Source organism: Phragmites australis, chromosome 8 (genome assembly GCF_958298935.1).
Source record: "Phragmites australis chromosome 8, lpPhrAust1.1, whole genome shotgun sequence".
Classification (NCBI taxonomy): Eukaryota; Viridiplantae; Streptophyta; class Magnoliopsida; order Poales; family Poaceae; genus Phragmites; species Phragmites australis.
Genome location: NC_084928.1, coordinates 4,039,332 through 4,059,083, shown reverse-complemented (window position 1 = coordinate 4,059,083; position 19,752 = coordinate 4,039,332). Strand labels below are relative to the sequence as shown.

At 45.2% G+C, this 19,752-nt stretch overlaps 2 protein-coding genes across 2 annotated transcripts; one reads left to right on the top strand and one right to left on the bottom strand.

Annotated features, from left to right (window-relative positions):
- Positions 1–502: 502 nt before the first annotated feature.
- On the top strand, positions 503–2,229 carry LOC133926345 (protein SRG1-like). The gene is made up of 4 exons (XM_062372239.1): positions 503–914; positions 989–1,248; positions 1,387–1,720; positions 1,816–2,229. The coding sequence occupies exons 1-4, from the start codon at positions 672–674 to the stop codon at positions 2,056–2,058; spliced, it is 1,080 nt and encodes a 359-aa protein (XP_062228223.1). The 5' UTR covers positions 503–671; the 3' UTR covers positions 2,059–2,229.
- A 7,110-nt stretch (positions 2,230–9,339) lies between these two features.
- On the bottom strand, positions 9,340–11,081 carry LOC133926344 (2-oxoglutarate-dependent dioxygenase 11-like). Its single transcript, XM_062372238.1, has 4 exons — positions 10,784–11,081; positions 10,434–10,693; positions 9,938–10,256; positions 9,340–9,792 (listed from the first exon to the last, which is right to left on the bottom strand). The coding sequence occupies exons 1-4, from the start codon at positions 11,006–11,008 to the stop codon at positions 9,550–9,552; spliced, it is 1,047 nt and encodes a 348-aa protein (XP_062228222.1). The 5' UTR covers positions 11,009–11,081; the 3' UTR covers positions 9,340–9,549.
- Between the last annotated feature and the right edge of the window lie 8,671 nt (positions 11,082–19,752).

Below are 19,752 nucleotides of genomic sequence, written 5' to 3'. Positions count from 1 at the left end.
AAAATCTTTAAAACACTATCAGAATTTTTCATGACTATTTTACTTATCCTCTGCACCATATAATTTTTTCAGAATTTTTCATGGTAATTTCGCTAGTGTTGCCTAACGGTTGAGTTGGGTTCCGGACCAGTCGGCCGTGTTTGTGACACCGTGCCTCGCCCTGGGCCACCGGCCAGCCGAGATTGTAATGCCGCTTCTAGCACAACTTCCTCCACAAGCCCAAATTGATGACGGCAGGCAAAGGCATATCACCAATTTTATTGACCGAGCGGCAATTCCCGGCCAGAGTATCATTCTTTTCAATAGAAGTATCTATCACCATTTTCCACTATTGTATTGCTTGGATTTTTTAGAATTCTTTATTTCCCCATCATGTTTTATTGTTTTTCTTTTTCTTCTTCTTATATTTCCGTAGTGTTAGTGCTGCTGGTTGGTGGCTGTTCTGTTTGTTGATGATGACCATATCGACGAGGACGACGGTAGCTTGACATTAGCATGTCTATGCATCCATGTCAAGCTTATTGCCTCAGCAACTCTGGGGTCAGGAGTCAAGAATACAATATGACAAGACTGAGACTGAAGGCAGATCTCCTAGAAGTGATTGAGCAAAACAAACCAAGGAGACGGACAGAACAGAACCAGGATAAGCGAAGAAGTATCCAAGAGAACCAATGGCTGATGACTCGTCATGGACGCTGCCGGGCACAGTGCAAGAGCTGGCAGCTACCGTGCAGGAGCCGCCGAGCCGGTACCTTCTCCCGGAGCAAGACCGGCTCGGTGGCCAGCAGCTGGCCGGTGCAGAGATGCCGGAGCCCGTCCCGACCATCGATCTCCGCCGGCTGTTGGCGTCCGACGGTGCCGGGGAGGAAGTCGCCAAGCTGCGCTCAGCGCTGCAGAGCTGGGGGTTCTTCCTGGTGAGCTTCGTTCTTGGGCTTTTCACAACTAAGTTTTACTTCTCTTTCGTGACGTGCGATTATTCTGTGCCCAGGTTACTGGCCATGGCATAGAGGCCTCTCTGATGAACGCTATGACTGCTGCATCACGAGAATTTTTTCGACAACCGCTCGAGCAGAAGCTAGAATACAGCAACCTGATTGAAGGGAAGCAGTGGCAGTTAGAAGGGTACGGAAATGACCCGGTGAAAACCCAGGATCAGGTCCTGGACTGGTCCGATCGGCTGCATCTAAGGGTTGAGCCGGAGGACGAGAGAAATCTCGCCCGTTGGCCTGGTCATCCGGAATCTTTCAGGTAATCTATCAGTTATAAGTGTGGTCACAAGGATCCCCATCTGCTGTCAATTCTGCAAAAATATTGAAGAACTTCAGAAACAATTTCTTGAAGCCAAACTTGGTTTAACTGAACTGCTTGAGAGCTACGTATTTGCAGGGATCTTCTGCACGAGTACACGCTGAACTGCAAGAGAGTCAAAGACGGGATCCTTCGTGCGATGGCCAAGCTTCTGGAGCTCGACGAGGATTGTCTCATCAACCAGTTCGGCAACAAGCAGGGTTCCACGTACGCTAGATTCAACTACTACCCTGCCTGTCCGAGACCTGATCTCGTCCTCGGCATCAGGCCTCACTCCGACGTCTGTGTCCTCACGCTTCTTCTCATGGACAAAGACGTTGGTGGGCTGCAGGTTCTCAGAGACGGGACCTGGTACGGTGTGCCGCCTGTGCGTGACTACGCCTTGCTGGTTAACGTAGGCGTTTCAATGGAGGTAGGTAGCCATCTCTGAACCTCTGCAATCTTTGCATGGATACACACAAACAGATTCAGGTTCTTGATTATTGGTGTTGGCCACTTGTGATGCAGATAATGACCAATGGGATCTTCTGGGGCCCAGTGCACAGGGTTGTGACTAACTCTGCGAAAGAGAGGATTTCACTGGCTATGTTCTATGCTGCGGATCTCGAGAAAGAGATCGAGCCGATAGCTGAACTGTTGGATGAGAAGCAACCGGCACGGTACAAGAAAATCAAGTGCAAGGACTTCGTGGCCGCTCACTATGAGCACTTTTCTAAAAGAGAAAGAGTTATCGAGTCGTTAAAGATCTAGGTATGGTGAGGTATCAATAAGGGGATGCATCTACTGGTACGGTGGTGGAGTCATGGAGTACGGCTTGCTCAGTAGGATTCAAATCCTATCACCCAAGCTTCGTAGTATAATACCAATGGAAAACAAAGGAACTGTGAACATCAAGGGCATGTGCTCCGTAAAACATATATTTCCTTGAGTTGTATGATTTTACTGTTCAGTTACGTGCGCCCATGTGTTCTTTGTCCGCCTTTTGTTTTCCATGCTAAATACGTAACTATTTATGATTTATAATAGAGGTCGAGATGGGGCAGACTTTCGGAGCGGGATAATGAAACGCAAAGCAATCATATAAAATGAAAGTGGAGGCGACTTCCAGTTTTATTTCTTTTTTGCGTTTTCTCAAGAAATATTCTGAAAAGGACGATAACTGTTCCTGTCTATTTTTTTTGGGGATCTGGATACTAGTATGTTACCCCATTCCTTTGATCAGGGAGTAGCAAAGAAAATAGGCTCTGCCATCTGGATCTATTCATGCCCAGAGCATGGGCCCTCCCACGCCGCGCCACCTTGCACCTGCTCGCCCGCCAGCGCCATGGAGACGTGGAGAGAGGGAGCTCGAGGAGAAGGAGGTCAAGGAGAGAGGGAGCTCGGCTGGCATCGGGAGAGAGAGAAGGAGCGGGGAGAGAGAGGGAGCTCGGGCCGACGTTGGGGAGAGAGAAGGAGCGGGGAGATAGGCTCTGGAGAGAGAGATGAGCTCAGGGAGTGAGAGTACAAGATATTAATAAAATAGCTATGAGTGTAATATAGGGAATCAAATATGAGGGGTCGATTAGAGCGCGCTGAGAAATATGATGCAGAATCTGGATGGGGAGTCCCTAAATAGGAGGAATAGGGAGTCAAATATGAGTAGCCGGATAGAGATGCTCTTAGCTAGAGATATACTGACTAGTACAAATCAGGCAATAAGTAGCGGCTCATCAGTGCCGATTGCTGCACAACTGGCACTAAAAATGTATCAGTACCGGTTCTTAATCTCCCATGCACGAATAATGATTAAACCACTAAGAACCGGCACTAGTAGTCGATTTTTAGTGCCAGTTCCAGAACCAACCGACACTAAAGGCATCGGACCCGATTTTTTTCATACGACCTGATTTTGGCTCACAGCGTCAAGTCCGGTTCTTTGCTCACAGTCTTATCTCTTCCCCAACGCCAGACACCGGATCCAACAGACCAACCTTATCTCTTCCCCCACGCCTCATCCAGTCCTCCCCACCGCCAGATGCCGAACTCCTCCCCTACCTCCTCCCCACCGTTGGGTGTCGGCCTCCTCAGTTGCCTCCTCCCTAGCGCCCCTCCCGATCGGGCTCCTCCCATGTCTCCTCCCCATCGTCGGACACTGGCCTCCTCCCCTGCCTCCTCCCCACCGCTCGGCCTCCAAGGGCGACGGGTCCAAGTGCGTCTGCACTCCTAGTCCCGCTTGGCACCGCTCTGCTCGGCCTCTCGGGGCTCGCTCTGGCGGCCACTATCACGGGCGCCGCACTAGCTGTGCCGCTCCTCGTGCTCTTCAGCCCGGTCCTCATGCCGGTCGCAAGGCTCTCTATCGCGGGCTTCCTCGCGTCGGGCGTGCTCGAGGTCACGGGCCTCTTGGCACTTGCGTGGACCGTCGAGGTACGTCTGGTGGGGCGGTGCCGGCGACGCCATGTCCGAGATGGTGGTGCAACAGCTGGACGACGGGAAAACCCAGCACGACGTGGTGGCTTTCGTCGGGCACTGCACCCAGGACACCGACGACGTTGTGCTGTGTGTTGTGTGATGTTGTGGCGGCCTTTGAGCCACTGCGGAATCGTGTTTATCAAGCGTGCCTGGCAATGGCGACGGGAACGGCGGCGGGAGCATTCTCCTTTTTTTATTCTCTGGAAATGACAATAGTGCCGGGTGGTCAATTGACACTAATAGTAGCACACTATCAGTGCCGAATAAAGAGTGCCGATTGAAAAACCGGTAGTGAAACTATTTTTCAACTAGCACCGATATGCAATTCTGTAGTAGTGACTTTGTTAGGCTAGAGATGTACTTTGTTAGATAGAGATAGACTATGTTGGCTAGAGATAGAGTTTGTTCATATAGTCATATATAGCCAAACACACTGCCATCATCAAATAATATTTCTTCTTTTTAGGAGACACTAGGGAAATCCCTATTTATTATATATTTATATTAACGATATATAAATTTACAGAAGGTGAAAAAGTGGAGGGGTTAAAGTAAGGAATCTAGCCAGTTTCAAATATGAGTAAAATGCTTTTGACTTTTGCCCTATGGATCGGATAACCATGGCAAATCTCTTTCTTTAAAATGAATTTCCTAAAAAATAAAGAGAGGAAAATTGCTGTGTAGGCAAAAATTGTTGCATGGACGCTGGAAACACTTCCTAGGTGAGAAAGTGAGCAACCCAAGTACTAGAGGGTTGTGTTGTGCTAATCAGGGCAACTAATGTGAGGTGCTAATAAGCAGTTCTTTGATCGATCTGAGTCCTTGTTCACACGCAATTGCTAATTGATCGTGATTTCGTAGCAGCCTCTTAAATTATGTTTTCCTCGGATGACAACAATATTTAAAAGTATCAGTCGATGCGCAGAGATGACAACAATATTTAAAAGTATTTTTCATAACAAATCTAATACGGAATGTCTCACACTTAGTCGCCTAAAACAGGAGAAATATTAGTCGATGGGCAATTCAGCCGGCGCCGGCTAGGTGGTTCACCGGCGTGGGTTTAGGGTTTTGGCATGGCTGTGGAGATGAGCGGCTGTCAAAGAGGCCGAAGCCCTGATGACTGTGGTGTGCAGAGGACTGCTGGTGGGCAAGGCCGGAGACATGAAGCAAAATCGATGGCCTAGTATCGCCGTGTTAGCATGGCAACAGAACCGCCAGAGACAGAGGCAAAGGCCGGACGAGGGATGCAAACTAATCCTCGTGGAGAAGAAGCAAGAAAAAAAAAACGAAGTTCAGCTTGGGAAGAAGATGAATAATAGACTAACTTACATCAATGGATGCTAATCTGACATAAGCCATTGACTGAGATGTTCCAGATTTTTCAGTTAACTTTTTTTATGAATAGAGCATGTATTATATTAAAATAATGACAATGGTAATAACCCTTACAGAAAGAATCTTGAAGATTAACTAAATTACATAAACATAGGTGACAATTCTCATATCCAAGTCCGACATGTATCCTCATTACCTCATTATCTCATCGGACCACAACGAGAGCAAGTGAAGAGGAAGAACACCCAGGATGAGACACACAAGATCTGCTTGTTGGAATATACCTTAGGATATGTTATAATCCTCTCCTTCATTAGTCTCTAATTCCTGTGATTAAATGCCCTTCATTAGCAGCGACTCATTAGTCTTAATTCCTATAATTAGTAGCCCTTCATTAGTCTTAATTCTTGCCTTTATGTTGTACAATATTTTTTGTAATGCTTGTGTATTTATACACCACGCTAATGAAATAATATGCATTGCGTGATTATCCAATTCTTCAATGCTTCCACTACCAAAATAAAACAAAAGGCTCCAGACCTTGGAATGCTGCAAGAGAAGTGTACAGACGAGCGCGACCTCAACGCTTACCAACTCTAGCACGCGTAAGATTATATGAACAAGCATTGGCCACTATCTTCGTTTCTTTGGTAGATCAACAAGCCGGTGCCACCGAACAAGCTGGCAATCCAAAACACAAAGTCGGTGTCGCTAATTGAATCATCGAGAACTCGGAAGTAGCACTGAAACCAGGAGAGCAAAATTATTACATCAAACCCGTTCAAAAACATATTGAGGAACACATACCTTGCTAGGTCTTGAACTCACGTAAGGAGCCGTCATCACCAATGAAGAGATGGAGGAAGCAAAAGTCCACAAGCACACGTGTCACCATGAGGAAACCAAACCCTAACCTTAGTAGATCTAAACTACTATGAGACTTTATTTGAGGATCAAACTATTCTAATACTATTAGATAAGGAAGAGAGATGGATCTCATTCCCCGCCACTGGTAAGGACACTGGAGACAAGAGGAAGGAGACAGAAAAGGGAGTGGCAGCAGTGAAGCACTCACCCGACAAGCGTGCCTAGCGACATAGTTGCACGCGTTTCCTTCTTGAGTTGGTCACATTTTCAGTTGCCTGACAATGAGCAACGTCCAATCTAAGAGTATTGTTTTTATGAGACAAACATGATATTTTCGTGGTCAAAAATTTTAAATTTTGATTACACATATTTTTAAAACGTCATCTATTAAAGAACGAAGTGAGTAGCGTACTATACAGTCCTAATTAAATAATTAGAGCCTGCTTGAAATACAAGAATATGCTGCAACACAATAGCAATATTTTTGTTTGTTGCAATAGGGGTGATAGCTAAAGCCCAAAGTTCACGCTCACAAGTAGAAAGCGGCATTTTAATTTATTCTCTACGGGTACTCACTCACTCACTATTCACCGAGTAAGTTTAACACAAAGATGTTAATAACATACATCTTCAAAGTCCGATAGTAGCAGCGAGTGAGGCTTGGATGGGACAGTGTACCACATGCCGTCTCTCTGAACCGACATTGCTATCGATGAGAAGGACCGTGAGGATGCTAGCGTCGGAGCGAGGCTTGATGACGAAGACGAGCTCGGGCCTTGGACAGGGAGGGTAGTAGTTGTATCTGGTGAATGCCGGAGCCTTGTCACCGATATGGCGATGAAATAGTCCTAATCAAGCTCCAAGATCTTGGCCATCGCTTGCAAGATGCATGTTGTCACTAATTGTCTTGGTTTTTTTATGCACTCGTGCAGACGATCCCTAAGAAATGGGTAGTCAAAAACATTTTTAGCTTGTTAATGTCATTTGCGGCAGGTTCTTTCTGAAAATCTACCGAAGTGTATGTTTCATGCGTCATGACATCACACTCAAATACAATGCATTTTTTTTTCTGTCAACATTTTCTTGGGAAGAAGTGCTTGTCTTCTATCAGGTTGCTGCATTTCAGCTTCTCCTCGAGCGGCTGGTGAAAAAAAAAAAAAACCACTCATGACGCGTTCATCACATCGTCCATCTACGCTACGATGCCGTGGTTGGTAGCCTGCACGACAGAGAAGTGTTGCACACAACAATGGAGCGTGCATTTCCTGACGCAAGGCGGAAGGGAAAATTAAACAAAAATTTGGCAGCTGCAACTCACCATGACGAGTCCCAGGGTCTGCAGCGCTGACCGGAGCTTGGCAGCCTCGTCGTCGGCCAGCAGCCGACTGAGGTCGACGACAGGGAGGGGCTCTTGCCTCCTTTCGAGAGAAAAAAAAAAAGACAGGGAGGGGCTCTGGCATGTCGGAGGTGAACAGGCTGCCGAGACGATCCTGCTCCCGCACCACGTACTTCTGTAACCATCCTAGATAGAATTTGGAGTAGGAAGCAGATATAATTGGGGATAGGCAAGAGGAATTGAGATATTAGGGGACTTAGGTCTCGTTTGATAGCGTTTTGTGAGTGATTCCGTGCGGGAATCAGCTCCCGCGCTGCAAAACGCTCTGTCTGGGAGTGGATTCCGCGCGAGAATCACTCCACGATTTGTATTACGAGGTAGGAGTTGAAAAATCTAGCTTACACCTAATTCCCGGCTAATTCTCCTCGATTTTAACATAATATTCTCTCAGAAATCACTTCCACCACTAGCATACCGAACGATTTTACAAATAGAATCACTTTCACCACAGAATCACTTCCACCCTACTTCCACCATAGAATCACTCTCACCACAGAATCAGAGCTCTACCAAACATACCCTTAGCCTATGTTTTCTATCACATGGCCTATGGTCTCAGCTTCCTTCCTCTGCTCATGGGCTGTCTTGGGCTTCTGGTGTAGATGGTCATGCCGTGACAATTTCATAGGCTCCTGTGGTAATCTTATCGATTAAGGTAAGTGATTTCTGAAAGTGGAGAGAAATCACACACGGCTCAATTGATAAGCACGGGATTACATAAATAGCCTAAGCCAGCACAAGCCTTCCATATATCTAATACCGGCTTATGGAAACAAGCATCCGGTAGATAAAGGAAGGGAGGCCCGGGATTAGCACTAGCCAAATATAGAGATATAGTCCTAATATAGTCTAACACGCCCCCGTAGTCGTAACGGCAGAAGGACGAACGTTCAGATTGGACCGAAACTCTTGGAAGACAGACGTAGGCAGCCCTTTCGTGAAGATGTCGGCATATTGGGAAGACGTCGGGACGTGTAACACACGGACGTCACCAAGAGCAACACGTTCACCGATGAAATGCAAGTCGATCTCCACATGCTTGGTACGCTGATGCTGAACCGGGTTGCTGGAGAGGTAGACGGTGTTGACATTGTCACAATAAACTAGAGTCGCACGCCGGAGAGGACTGTGTAACTCCATGAGTAACTGGCGCAACCAGACAACTTCTGCAACACCATTTGCCACAGCACGGTACTCTGCTTCGGCACTGGATCGAGACACTGTGTATTGTCGCTTAGATGACCATGAGACGAGATTGTCACCAAGGAAGACACCATAGCCCGAGGTGGACTTACGTGTATCAGGACAGCCCGCCCAATCAGCATCAGAGTAGACAACAAGGTCAGCAATAGAAGTCCGGTGAAGCATTAAGCCGTGCTCAAGAGTACCCTGTAGATACCGAAGGATGCGTTTCACCAAGGCGAGATGAGGCTCACGAGGATCATGCATAAATAGCCTAAGCCAGCACAAGCCTTGCATATATCTAATACCGGCTTATGGAAACAAGCATTCGGTAGATAAAGGAAGGGAGGCCCGGGATTAGCACTAGCCAAATATAGAGATATAGTCCTAATATAGTCTAACAATTTCTTTATTTATATACTTTTATTTAACAAATTGCAAAATTAGGTGGCCATTTTGGATATTTGCAAAAATAGGATGAACCTGAATATGCATGTTGGCCATTGCTGCCTGCCTACTGAAGCTAGACGATACAAGAAAACCATATTGATCGAAGCCGTTTTGTGATAGAGTGGAGTTCTGACTCTTTTCTAGCAAAGATGGGCATGCATGATGCCACCGTGGTCGATGAGACTGATGAGCTACCTTGTCGTGTGAAAAGGAAAGAAATGAAATGCTGAGACAGCGCGGTTCCTGAAAATGTATTGATGAATGACAATTGTTGCTGAATCTTGTTGTAATGCTTGTCATTGCAACGTCTAATTCTACTGCGAAATGCATCAGGATGACAACAATTGTAGTTGAAAAAACGTGCAAGTAAGGGTTTATAATAAGAAATCGAGCACAATCTTTGTCAAACTATATCTTCTACAATGACTGCATATAACTGATTCATTCTTTCTTCTTTTTGAGATGGTAACTGATTCAATTTACTTCACTAAATTTAATAACACGAGCTTATATCTTCTGCTTTATTCACTGACTCAGTTTAAAACTAGGAAATCAATTACTTAGAGCTTCATAGTCTCGATAAGTCTCGTTCCTTTTGAAAAATGTTTATGGAGTCCAGCAGCGTAGTCCATGGCCTTAATTTTCCTGTATCGCGCCGGTCGCTCCTCGTCCAGCAAGCCAGCCGCTGGCTCAAGCACTCTGTCACCAATCATAGAACAGAACATGGCCAACGAGATCCTCTCCTTCTCTGCATTCGTCACAACCCTGTGCACTGGACTCTTGAAGATCCCGTTGCTCATTATCTGCATCAGAAGTTTACTCTCAAATTCAGCATTGGATACAGGAACTTGGATACGGATCACTGAAGTCTCTCTTCTTCTTATGAAAAGAAGAACTGAATCGCTGCGGATTCAAAAGAGGAAGCAACTTGGATTTGCAGATGCCTACCTCCATGGAGTCTCCCACGTTGATCAGCAGCGTGTGTGGCTTGGATGGGACAGTGTACCAAATGCCGTCTCTCTGAACTTGCAGGCCACCAACATCATTGTCGACGAGAAGAATCGTGAGAACGCTGGCATCAGAGTGAGGCTTGATGCCGAAGACGAGCTCGGGCCTTGGACAGGGAGGGTAGTAATTGAATCTGGCAAATGCGGGAGCCTTGTCGTTGATGAAATAGTCCTCGTCAAGCTCCAAGATCTTGGCTGTTGCTTGAAAGATAATGTCTCTTACTTTCTTCGCTTTCGATGTGTACTCGTGCAGAAGATCCCTTCAGAAAGGCCGTAACAGTTCAGTCAATATGAGTTATGGCATGAACACTCAAATGCAATCTTTTTCCCTGCAAAATTTATTCACCCAAAATTTCGGGAAGAAATGTCTGCAAAGTGAAACCTTTTTTCTTTTTGGCAAGGGAAAAGAAAACATCACTGAAAGGTGAGCAGGTGACCTGAAGGATTCAGGATTTTTGGGCCAATGAGCAAGATTTCTCTCATCTTCTGGCTCCACCCTGAGGTGCAGCCGATCGTTCCAGTCCAGGATCTGATCTTGCGTTATCACCGGGTCATTGCCGTACCCTTGCACCTGGAAGCGCTTGCCCTCTATCAGGTTGCTGTATTTCTGCTTCTCCTCGAGCGGTTGGCAAAAAAACTCCCGTGATGCGTCTATCATACCGTCCATCAGAGATGTTTCTATCCCGTGGTTGGTAACCTGCACAACGTAGATAGGCGTTGGCTGGAAGGCGCAGTGGAGCAAGCACTCCATGATGCAAAGGGAAAGATAAGGAATTGATCAGCTCACCAGGAAGAGCCCCCAGGTGTGCAGCGCCGACCGGAGCTTGGCAGCCTCATCGGCAGCGGCCGGCAGTCGGCTGAGGTCGACGACAGGGATGGGCTCCGGCATGTCGGCGGCGAGCAGACTGCCGGGACGGTTCTGCTCCCGCTGGATGTACCGGCTCGGCGGCTCTTCCACGGCGGCGGCCTGCTCTTGCACTGGCGTCGGCACCCTCCATGACTCGTCAGCCATCGGTGTTCTTGGATATTTCTCTGCTTATTTATTACCTTTTGCTCACTTGAAGATGAGGAGCTCTCAGCGCATATTTATAGTCTTTCTTGGGGCCCTTAAACTTGAAGTAGGAAAATGGATACACACGGTCATCATCAGCAATTTTCCTTGCTAGGTCATCATCAGCAATTTTCCTTACTCATAATCAAAGTGGCCATCACGAAAGAATAGTCCTTGACTAGTCAGCTACCAAATGGACAAAATCGCTGGACACAGAGTAACAATAGTCCTTGTTTCAGAAGAAAAAAATACCATCAAAGACTAGTCAGCTACCAAATGGACAAAATCGCAAAAAGATGGGTACAGAGTAACAATTGAGATGTATCTTAGTTTATCGTTTAGGACAAGTGACTAATATGATTTTAGTTGAGTGTTTATCTAATTATAAATGTATAATTATGTATGTAATGATTGATATTATCTAACCAAAGTAGTAAAGAATTAGAGATTATGTCAATGTCTCGGTGTAGGAAGTTTGCATTCACTGGATAGTCTGGTACGAGGGTGTTTGACTTCACCGGATAGTCCGGTGTGTGGCAATTGTATGCATCGGAGTGTTTTCAGCGTAAAAGCAAAGAAAAATTTATTCACTGAAAGGTCCGATGTGGATGAGAGTAAACACCAGACTAATTCTTGCAGAGAAGGATTTTTGGCACTAAATTTGAAGACCGGGCTAATTTTTTGGAAGGGCTGAAATGTGTGTACCAGAAGCAGTTATGCTCACCGAATGGTCCGATATTGACTGTGTGAGCACCGGAAGTTGTCACCAGACTAATTTTTTCAAAGAAGAATGCAAATCAGGCTCTAGTAAAATTGTACCCACCGGATGGTCCAGCATTGCACTGGTGTGAACACTGAACCATCCGATGTTCATATTTTTGTTACGTCTGATCTTTTTCAACTTGATTTTGATGTGGACTAACATGTGGTAATATTATATGGTTCTAGATATGCATATTTGCTTGCTTAATAATGTGTAGGTGTGTGATGCAACTTGGCGGTCGACAACAGGTGATTGGAGCCAAGCGGGGTGCTTGGTGCCAGACAATTAAAAAGGCTAGACTGAGTCAAGAGTGATCCTAGCTATACATATGGAGGTCAAGCAAAACATGAGGTGAAGGATGAAGACAGCGTGTTGACAAAGTAAAGCGAAGAAGATGCCGGTGCAAGTGACAATGCGGCCCGAGGGATCGGAAGCGGGAGAGACTTGCCAGCGGTCAAGATCGCAAGATTGAGAACATACGTCAACATCGGAAGACTTGCTTGAGGTCAAAGCAAGCAATTGTGAGTCACGCCTTAAGAAGCGTGCGAGTCGTTTTCCCGGTTTGGCCATAAAACTGCGGGAAGATGGAGTGCACGTAGTATCATCGCGAAGCTCACATCGAGGCGAAGTTAAGTCATGAAGGCGTCACGATCGTCCGATGGATGGAGGAGAAAATGAACCAAAATGCCTCTGGTGGTAGATACGAATGTACTACAAGATAGGGATATTTTGGGAAAAAAGCTAGAAAACTTGAAGATCAAGTTTCTTAAATCTATAAATAGAGAGGTATGGCCATGGACGAGGATGAAACAGACATTTGAGCCCCTTGTGCCACCCATATGAGATTATTGTGTTAGGGTTTTAGTAAAGAGAAGGATGAGTGCTTAGCCTATGTAATAGGTGAGAGATTTGAGAGAAAACTCTTTGTAATCCGTTTAAAATAGGGCTGATCTCTTTGAGTAATAAAGTTTAGTGTGTTTAATATGTTTGAATTCCCCTCCTTCTAATTTCCCTCTCTTAGTTTCCTTATCTTGTGTGTAAGTTTTTCTTTTTCGGTTTTGATTTTCGTTTTGATTTTTGGCTAAAATTTTAGCACCTTGTGAGATCATTCTTCTTATTGTTAGAGCTATAAAATTTGCATACACATGCTTATATGATGGGATCTTAAATTCCTTACCTTTAGACAATCAATTTGAAGAGTTCCGTTGCTCGATGTTTATCTTTTCTTGTTTTCTTGCTAGTTGTGTTCTTTCGAGTGCTAAGACACATGAATTAATCTTAAATAGAACTTATGGTGCATATACTATCTATGGAGTTATGTTCCCTCGTTTTTCTCTTGTTAAAACCTCTCTTGATTTTTGCTTCCGCTTGAGTTTTGAGGTGCATTAGGTGATCCAAATAGTAGAACGTCATCAATTTTATAAGAAATTTATTGAGACGTTTATTCACCCCTGTAGTCATCAATCTCGTTCCTACAGATTATAACTAAAAATTTGTTACTTAAGTTTTGATACTTAGATTTTTTTGATAAATAAAATTTTATTAAATTTTTATCGTCATAAGAATAAGATATATCTGTATAATAGTTTGTTTCCACCTTCTGCACGACCAACCTTAGATACCAAACCAGCCAGGTATATATGAGTAAACCACTGGGCTACATGTCAGTGAGGTAGTGGGATGATAAATTCTGAAATGCCACCTAATGGAATGGCACATCCTCATTTCTTCCTCATCAAGATATGATAGCCTAGCGACAAGCTATCAAAACACACCAGCAATGTCAGGACAAAATCTTCATCCGCGTGCTTATGTGGTTGTGGAAAATGCACCGGGTCATCTCCTTCTAGATGTTATAACTTCAAGAAAGTAAAAATGAACCATTCGATTCCTTCTCTTCAACGTATCTCGGTTTCTGTACCATAGTTCTTCATCTTCCTCTAGATGTTCAGTTCCTTCTTCTGACTAACATATTGTCACTGAAATTCTACCTGTTTTTCAAGATGTTCCATGAAGTATATATGAGTAAGCCATTCAGTTCCATCTTGTCGTTATCAGAGAGAGAAACCTGTGGCATTTTTCTTATTCAGAATATCAGTTTAAACAATGCTAGTTGTGCCTCACAAGTACAGAACGATACTGTACATGAGGATAAAAACGCCTTTTCAAAGGCGTTTGGCGCACCCGCCTGCGACAGAAGGCCATAAACGATTTTCACAGGCGCAAAAGTGACCGTCTGTGGAAATCGATTTCCACAGGCGGTTCCTAATGTCAACCGCCTGTGAAAATCGATTTTCACAGGTGGTTGTCTTAACGAACCGCCTGTGGAAATAATTTTCCACAAGCGGTTCTTTTATGTCAACCGCCTGTGGAAATCAATTTTCATAGGCGGTCCATATTAGCTGCCGCCTGTGATATAAAGATTTCCACAGGCGGTTCCGTATGAGAACCGCATGTGGTATGTATTTATTTCAAAAAAAATAATTAGAATATATTTTATTTCATCCAGATTTCACACAGTTTCAATAACAATATGAATAACATCACATATTTCAACATTTAACACAAGTACAACAATATTTACAAAACAATATTTACAAAACAATATTTACAACATCACAAGCCTATATAGCTAAGAGTCGCTGTCCCACACACAAAGTCTCGGATGGCTAGCTAATTCGCCTCCGCGATCAAAGAATCTACCATTCTTGTGGATGACTTCGTGCATAATAAACCGGCACATGTCACGTTGGACGTTTTGGATTTCTTTATCGGTGAGAGCTGGTTGGCACATTGGATCATCCTTGCCTGGTTTGAAAACACACTAAAAGAGTTAAAACACTACTGACAACGGAAACATAACCAAATAAGATGTGCAGGCACAATGATGACTTACGTCCTCAGGGTTCGTTGTGTACCTCCCGTTTATCCTAAGAAATTCACAAACATAGTATCCACAAAGAACGGTATTGAAACCTTGCTTGTGGCACTTTAAAAAAATGCAACGTATTCGTTAGTTCAATAAAACTCTTCATCATTAATAGTGGAATACAAGAATTAGAAGTTATGTTAGTACTGGAAAATGTGTACGGACCGTCATCGCATCCGGCTTGTCCGTATCGTGTATCCCACCTTTCGTTATGTACCACTTGTAGGCCCTATTCGAATACCAACAAGTAATTATCAATTCATAAATAATGTATAAGAATTTTAAGTATGGGGGATTTCCTTTACCTCTGTATAACGTCAATGAAATCTTGGTAGGATTTTTGTTGGAAATCGGCAGAGTCAAGGACCACGAGTCTACTCGACTTCGGCATCAGCATTATACAAATATAGTGATCGCTACATGAATACTTCTGTTAGATTCTTGATCGATCAACTAAGTTGAACACTTATGTTAGATTCATAACGTATCACACTTACTTAAAGTTGTAGGGAGCGAAGATGCAGTCCTTGTCCTGCATTTCAAGCATAGCCCTTCCTATGTAGGTTGATATTTCGAGCCTTTTTGTTTTGATTGCTTCTTTTATGACCCGTGCTTTATCCTTTTTACTCTTCCCCTTAATCCTAGGGTCATCAGTCCTTATGTTCACGATCATGTTTGGCTGGGAAATTTGTTGCGGATCAATGAATCCGACAGGCCTCTTTAACTTATCCACATCGTTAAATTGCATCCTACAGAACAAATCAATAGTCATTAGCTTCTATAACATATATTGGTACATATATGAACGTAGAGGTAGATTGTTGGCACTTACAGGCACCACACGCTTATGAGATTGATGTCAAGTTTGTCGAGGCGGAACAAAGCGTGCATGTCCTTGAAATCCAACATGAGGTAGTTGTCTTCGCTTAGATAAACATTAGTGGGGACAGAAGCAGTGATTATGGAGAGGCCCGCGTGACATGCCCTCATGTACCATTCGTGGAATTTCCTCATCTCCCACGGACCTTTCTGGAGTTGAAATGATGGCAGAAATGGCTTGCCATGCTCATATTTTTCGGGAACATCCAGTGTAGGCACGAAATCTATCTGTGAGATACTTAATGCTTTGACGATCTCTTTCGTGAGATTGCCCTTCGCTGGAGATTCCTAAGCGGATGATGCCTTTGGTTTTGACGAGGACAGAAGCCACCTCTTCATCGGATCAGGTAGATCAATCTTCTCATATGGGGTAATCATTGTAGGAACTCTCCGATGCTCAGGTGATGGATGTGCCGGAGGCGGAGACGCCGGAGTTAGAGACGTTGGAGGCGGAGGTGCCTGAGTTGTAGACGGTGAAGCACGATGCGAAGTTGCCTGCGACGGAGATACCGGGCGCGGGGGCGACGGTGCCTGAGGCGGAGAGGGTTGGCGCGGGGGCTGAGGTGCCTGAGGCGGAGTGGGTTGGCTCTGGGGCTGAGGTGCCTGAGGCGGAGTGGGTTGGCTCTGGGGCAGCGGTGCCTGAGGCAGAGATGCTGGGCCTTGGGACAGGCGGGACGCTGGCGATTGTGACTTCTCACAGCTCAATATGATATCCCGTCTAGGCCACAAAATGAAGTTTCCAACAGCCTCATCGAGAATCTCAATACCCTCAGGTGCGCTGATTTCAAGCTTGTACTTCCTGAAAATCGGCTGCACCGAGTCCACTTGTACCTTGGCGTAACCGGCCGGAATATCTTGACTGTGAAACACACGGCCTGGAATGGCTTGGCCAGTGGCAGCATCGACAGTGAAGTCTCCCTTGCCGACCGGAACATGAAGAATGCAAGGGGTAGCCTCTTTGATTTCATCCACAGGATATCTCTGGCTATCGAAATGTGTGGACCCGATGCTGCTCCGAAATCCTGGGCTGGTTGGTTGCTCTATCAGCATTAATGTGGCCCTTTCCTTCTCCTTTTCATTCCACATCTTCATGAATTTGATCTTAACCTGTTCTTGTATCTGTTACTCTAGGGTCTTCTTATATCTATTACGTGTCTTGTACTGGCCCGCATCGTTTGAGAACCTATGCTTCCAGCCCACTTTTGATCCGATGCCTCGAGTGCGACCCGGGTGTTCTTTGTTCCCCAGGGCCTTGGTAAGCAGGTCATTCTCCCTGTCGGGCTCTAGAGACCCTTCCTTAGCAAGCCCTTGGATGGTCTGGGTCACCTCCATGGTCTCGGGACTATTGAAGGCTAAGTCCCCAGACTCGGTTCATTGTGACCGAGCGTAGACCCAGTTCCTGCTTCGCTCGTCCCAATTTTCTAAAGGGTTGGGTTTCCCAGCCCGGGCAGCCTCTTCTTCTTGCCTCCTCCACTCAGAAATTTTGGGGGCGTACCTAGATGTGCCCAGGTGATGGTGGTGCTTATTCTTCTTCGCAAGTTGCTTGAACGATTCACCCAGTTTGATGGCATCAGGTGTGGTCTTCTGCCTAACAAACTCTGCCTATTGCTCTGGTGTAATTTTTCCGTATTTATTAAAGGGTACTAGATTCTTCTTCACGAATTCCTTGTTGAGCTCACTCTTCCAACCCCGGAAGCTTTTTCCCATAGTTTTCAATGCATTCTGTTTGGCTGCTTCCTCTATTCCTGAGGGGAATCGGATGGTTCTCTGCAATGTTGCCCATAGGAACTCCTTCGTCTTATCCGACACCAATTGCCAATCAGTTACAGTGATTGGGACGTACTCCTTGACAAGGAATCCGCAACCGTTGTGGAATTTGGCGCAGGCCTCACGAGGTGCAATAGGCTCCCCTTCAACACCGACCTGTGTTATTGTATAAATGCCGGACGACAATTTGTTTCTGCTATGCTCGCCCCTTCTTCGTTTCAGCATCGGCCCAGAGGGACCTGAAGTTTCGGGCACAGATGTAGCGGTGGGTCGTGGCGCAGAATGTTGTGGCGCAGATGATCGACATGAAGATCTTTGCACCCTCACCCTCTAGAGAGAAAATAAAGGAGAGTTGACATCAACAGAAGATATTCCTCCATTTAACAAGTATAAAATGCATTGACTCAACTAAATACCTCTTCGGCGGGATCATACTCGTTGTCACTTTCCCGACATCGGATCTCCCGCTCGCACGGAACAGGGCTCGGGCTGTGATACGAGGCCGAGCTTTTGCTACTGTCGGAGGAGGACGGCTGGTGAGGGCTTGGGTCCCTATCTGACCTCTGTGCCAGGGAGGCCTCTATTGCGAGTGTCCTCTGTGCCGGGGAGGCCTCTATTGCAACATCCGACATCCTGCTTACTTCTGGTTTCTTAGGGGTTACTGTCCTCTTCTGCCCCATAGTACTTAATCGACCGCTGGATTATTGTTGCCTAGAAAAAACTAACAAGTATGCTAGTATGAAAAAAAGGGGAATTTAGTAGTAGTGTAAAATGCAAAATGGAGTATCATAGAACACAAGAAAAGCATAGAAATTAGAGAGCAGAGAATGACAATATTGGATTATTCGAACGCCGCTGTTTTGGATGAAAAGGGGCCAGTAACAAACATTCATCGATCGCGTAGTAATGGTTGTGCTCCCTAAAAAGTTCCTAAATGTATGTGCTTATATGCATGCATGCATGCATACCGTCCTATACAGTAAGTAGTTGCACCAAGGTCTAAGGCCCTCAAGAACTATATATATGCTTGTTAGCTCTGGTCTTAATGCCTGTGCTCCCTAAAAAATTCCTAAACATTGATTCCACAACATTTCTTCGTAAAATGTAAGTACCTACAATTTAGATAGGTGTCGATGAAATGAGAATCTCAAAAGGTGCTAGAGGTTCATACCTCTAAAGATGCTTTAATTTCAAGAAAGAGTTCCACAAAATGAAACGAGAGAAAGCCACCATTAACACACATAAATTTCAATGTATAACTCCCCCCAATAGGAGCAAGTGAAGTTTAGGGAATTATTGGTCACAGTAAAATTTTGCATTGGATGCCATGAGCAATGTCAAAGTCTAGAAAGAACAAGTAAAGAAACCTCCTTGCCTTCAATCACATACAATGCAAGTCAATTCAGGTAACACCACAATTACAGTCCTTCAAAGGTCAAGGAAAATGCAGATCTAGGGGATTTTCAACTAACAAAACACCACGAAGATACTGTAGCCAGTCCTACACATGCTTTCATTACGATTAGCACTATAACAGATCAAAGAAGAACTCCAGGGGAAAACTACATCCACCTAAGCATAGTGGCTCTTGTGCTTACAATCTCAGCCTTCCAGGTACAATTTCCCACATAGAGGTTCATACATTGTAATCATAACACAGTGTAAAGGTAACTCAGAACCTAAGCACATACCCCTGTTTGCCTGGTAAGACAGCGGCATCAGGCCAATCATGGAAACACATTGCAACAACCTATCAGTTAACTAACATAATAGCATCAGGATGATGACATTATATATGCAATGCACTAAAAATCAATCGATCTGTAAGTCCACAAGCACTAACCATACAAAATTAAAATACCTCAACAGATCAACTAGTAAATGAAAGAGACCTGAACTTCAACTACTCACTAATCCCCCCTCTTCGACAGCTAGGGTTCACCTCAGAACATGCAGCGACTCCACCACCGGCTACTACCTACTGATTACTCCCTCTCGGGCATCTCATGCACAAACAACTTTTGAGTGTAACAATCAGCACATGTACATAGATCTTTTTCATCAGTGCAACAATCAATAAATGTACATGTTAGGTTCTAAAACTAGGGCACGATGGCCGGCATCACAGAGAAGGGGGGGAGGGGAAAACACGGCTGACCGGAGAACCAACTACGACGGCTCGGCCGGAGGGGGAAACGGAGCTACTCACCGACGGCGCTGCACCACGGCACGATGACCGGCATCATAGAGAAGGGGGGGGGGACACACAGCTGGCCGAAGAACCGACTACGACGGCTCGGCCGGGAGGGGGATATGGAACTACTCACCAGCGGTGGCGGCTCCTCCTCGGCGCTGTCGACCTCGGCG

Bases quoted from the DNA above. Each gene is read 5' to 3' on its own strand.
- LOC133926345 (XM_062372239.1), top strand. From the start codon at position 672: ATGGCTGATGACTCGTCATGGACGCTGCCGGGCACAGTGCAAGAGCTG. The intron at 1,249-1,386 runs GTAATCTATCAG...ACGTATTTGCAG, and splicing joins GGTCATCCGGAATCTTTCAG to GGATCTTCTGCACGAGTACA. The intron at 1,721-1,815 runs GTAGGTAGCCAT...CTTGTGATGCAG, and splicing joins ACGTAGGCGTTTCAATGGAG to ATAATGACCAATGGGATCTT.
- LOC133926344 (XM_062372238.1), bottom strand. From the start codon at position 11,008: ATGGCTGACGAGTCATGGAGGGTGCCGACGCCAGTGCAAGAGCAGGCC. The intron at 10,694-10,783 runs GTGAGCTGATCA...TACGTTGTGCAG, and splicing joins ACACCTGGGGGCTCTTCCTG to GTTACCAACCACGGGATAGA. The intron at 10,257-10,433 runs GTCACCTGCTCA...GCCTTTCTGAAG, and splicing joins AAAAATCCTGAATCCTTCAG to GGATCTTCTGCACGAGTACA.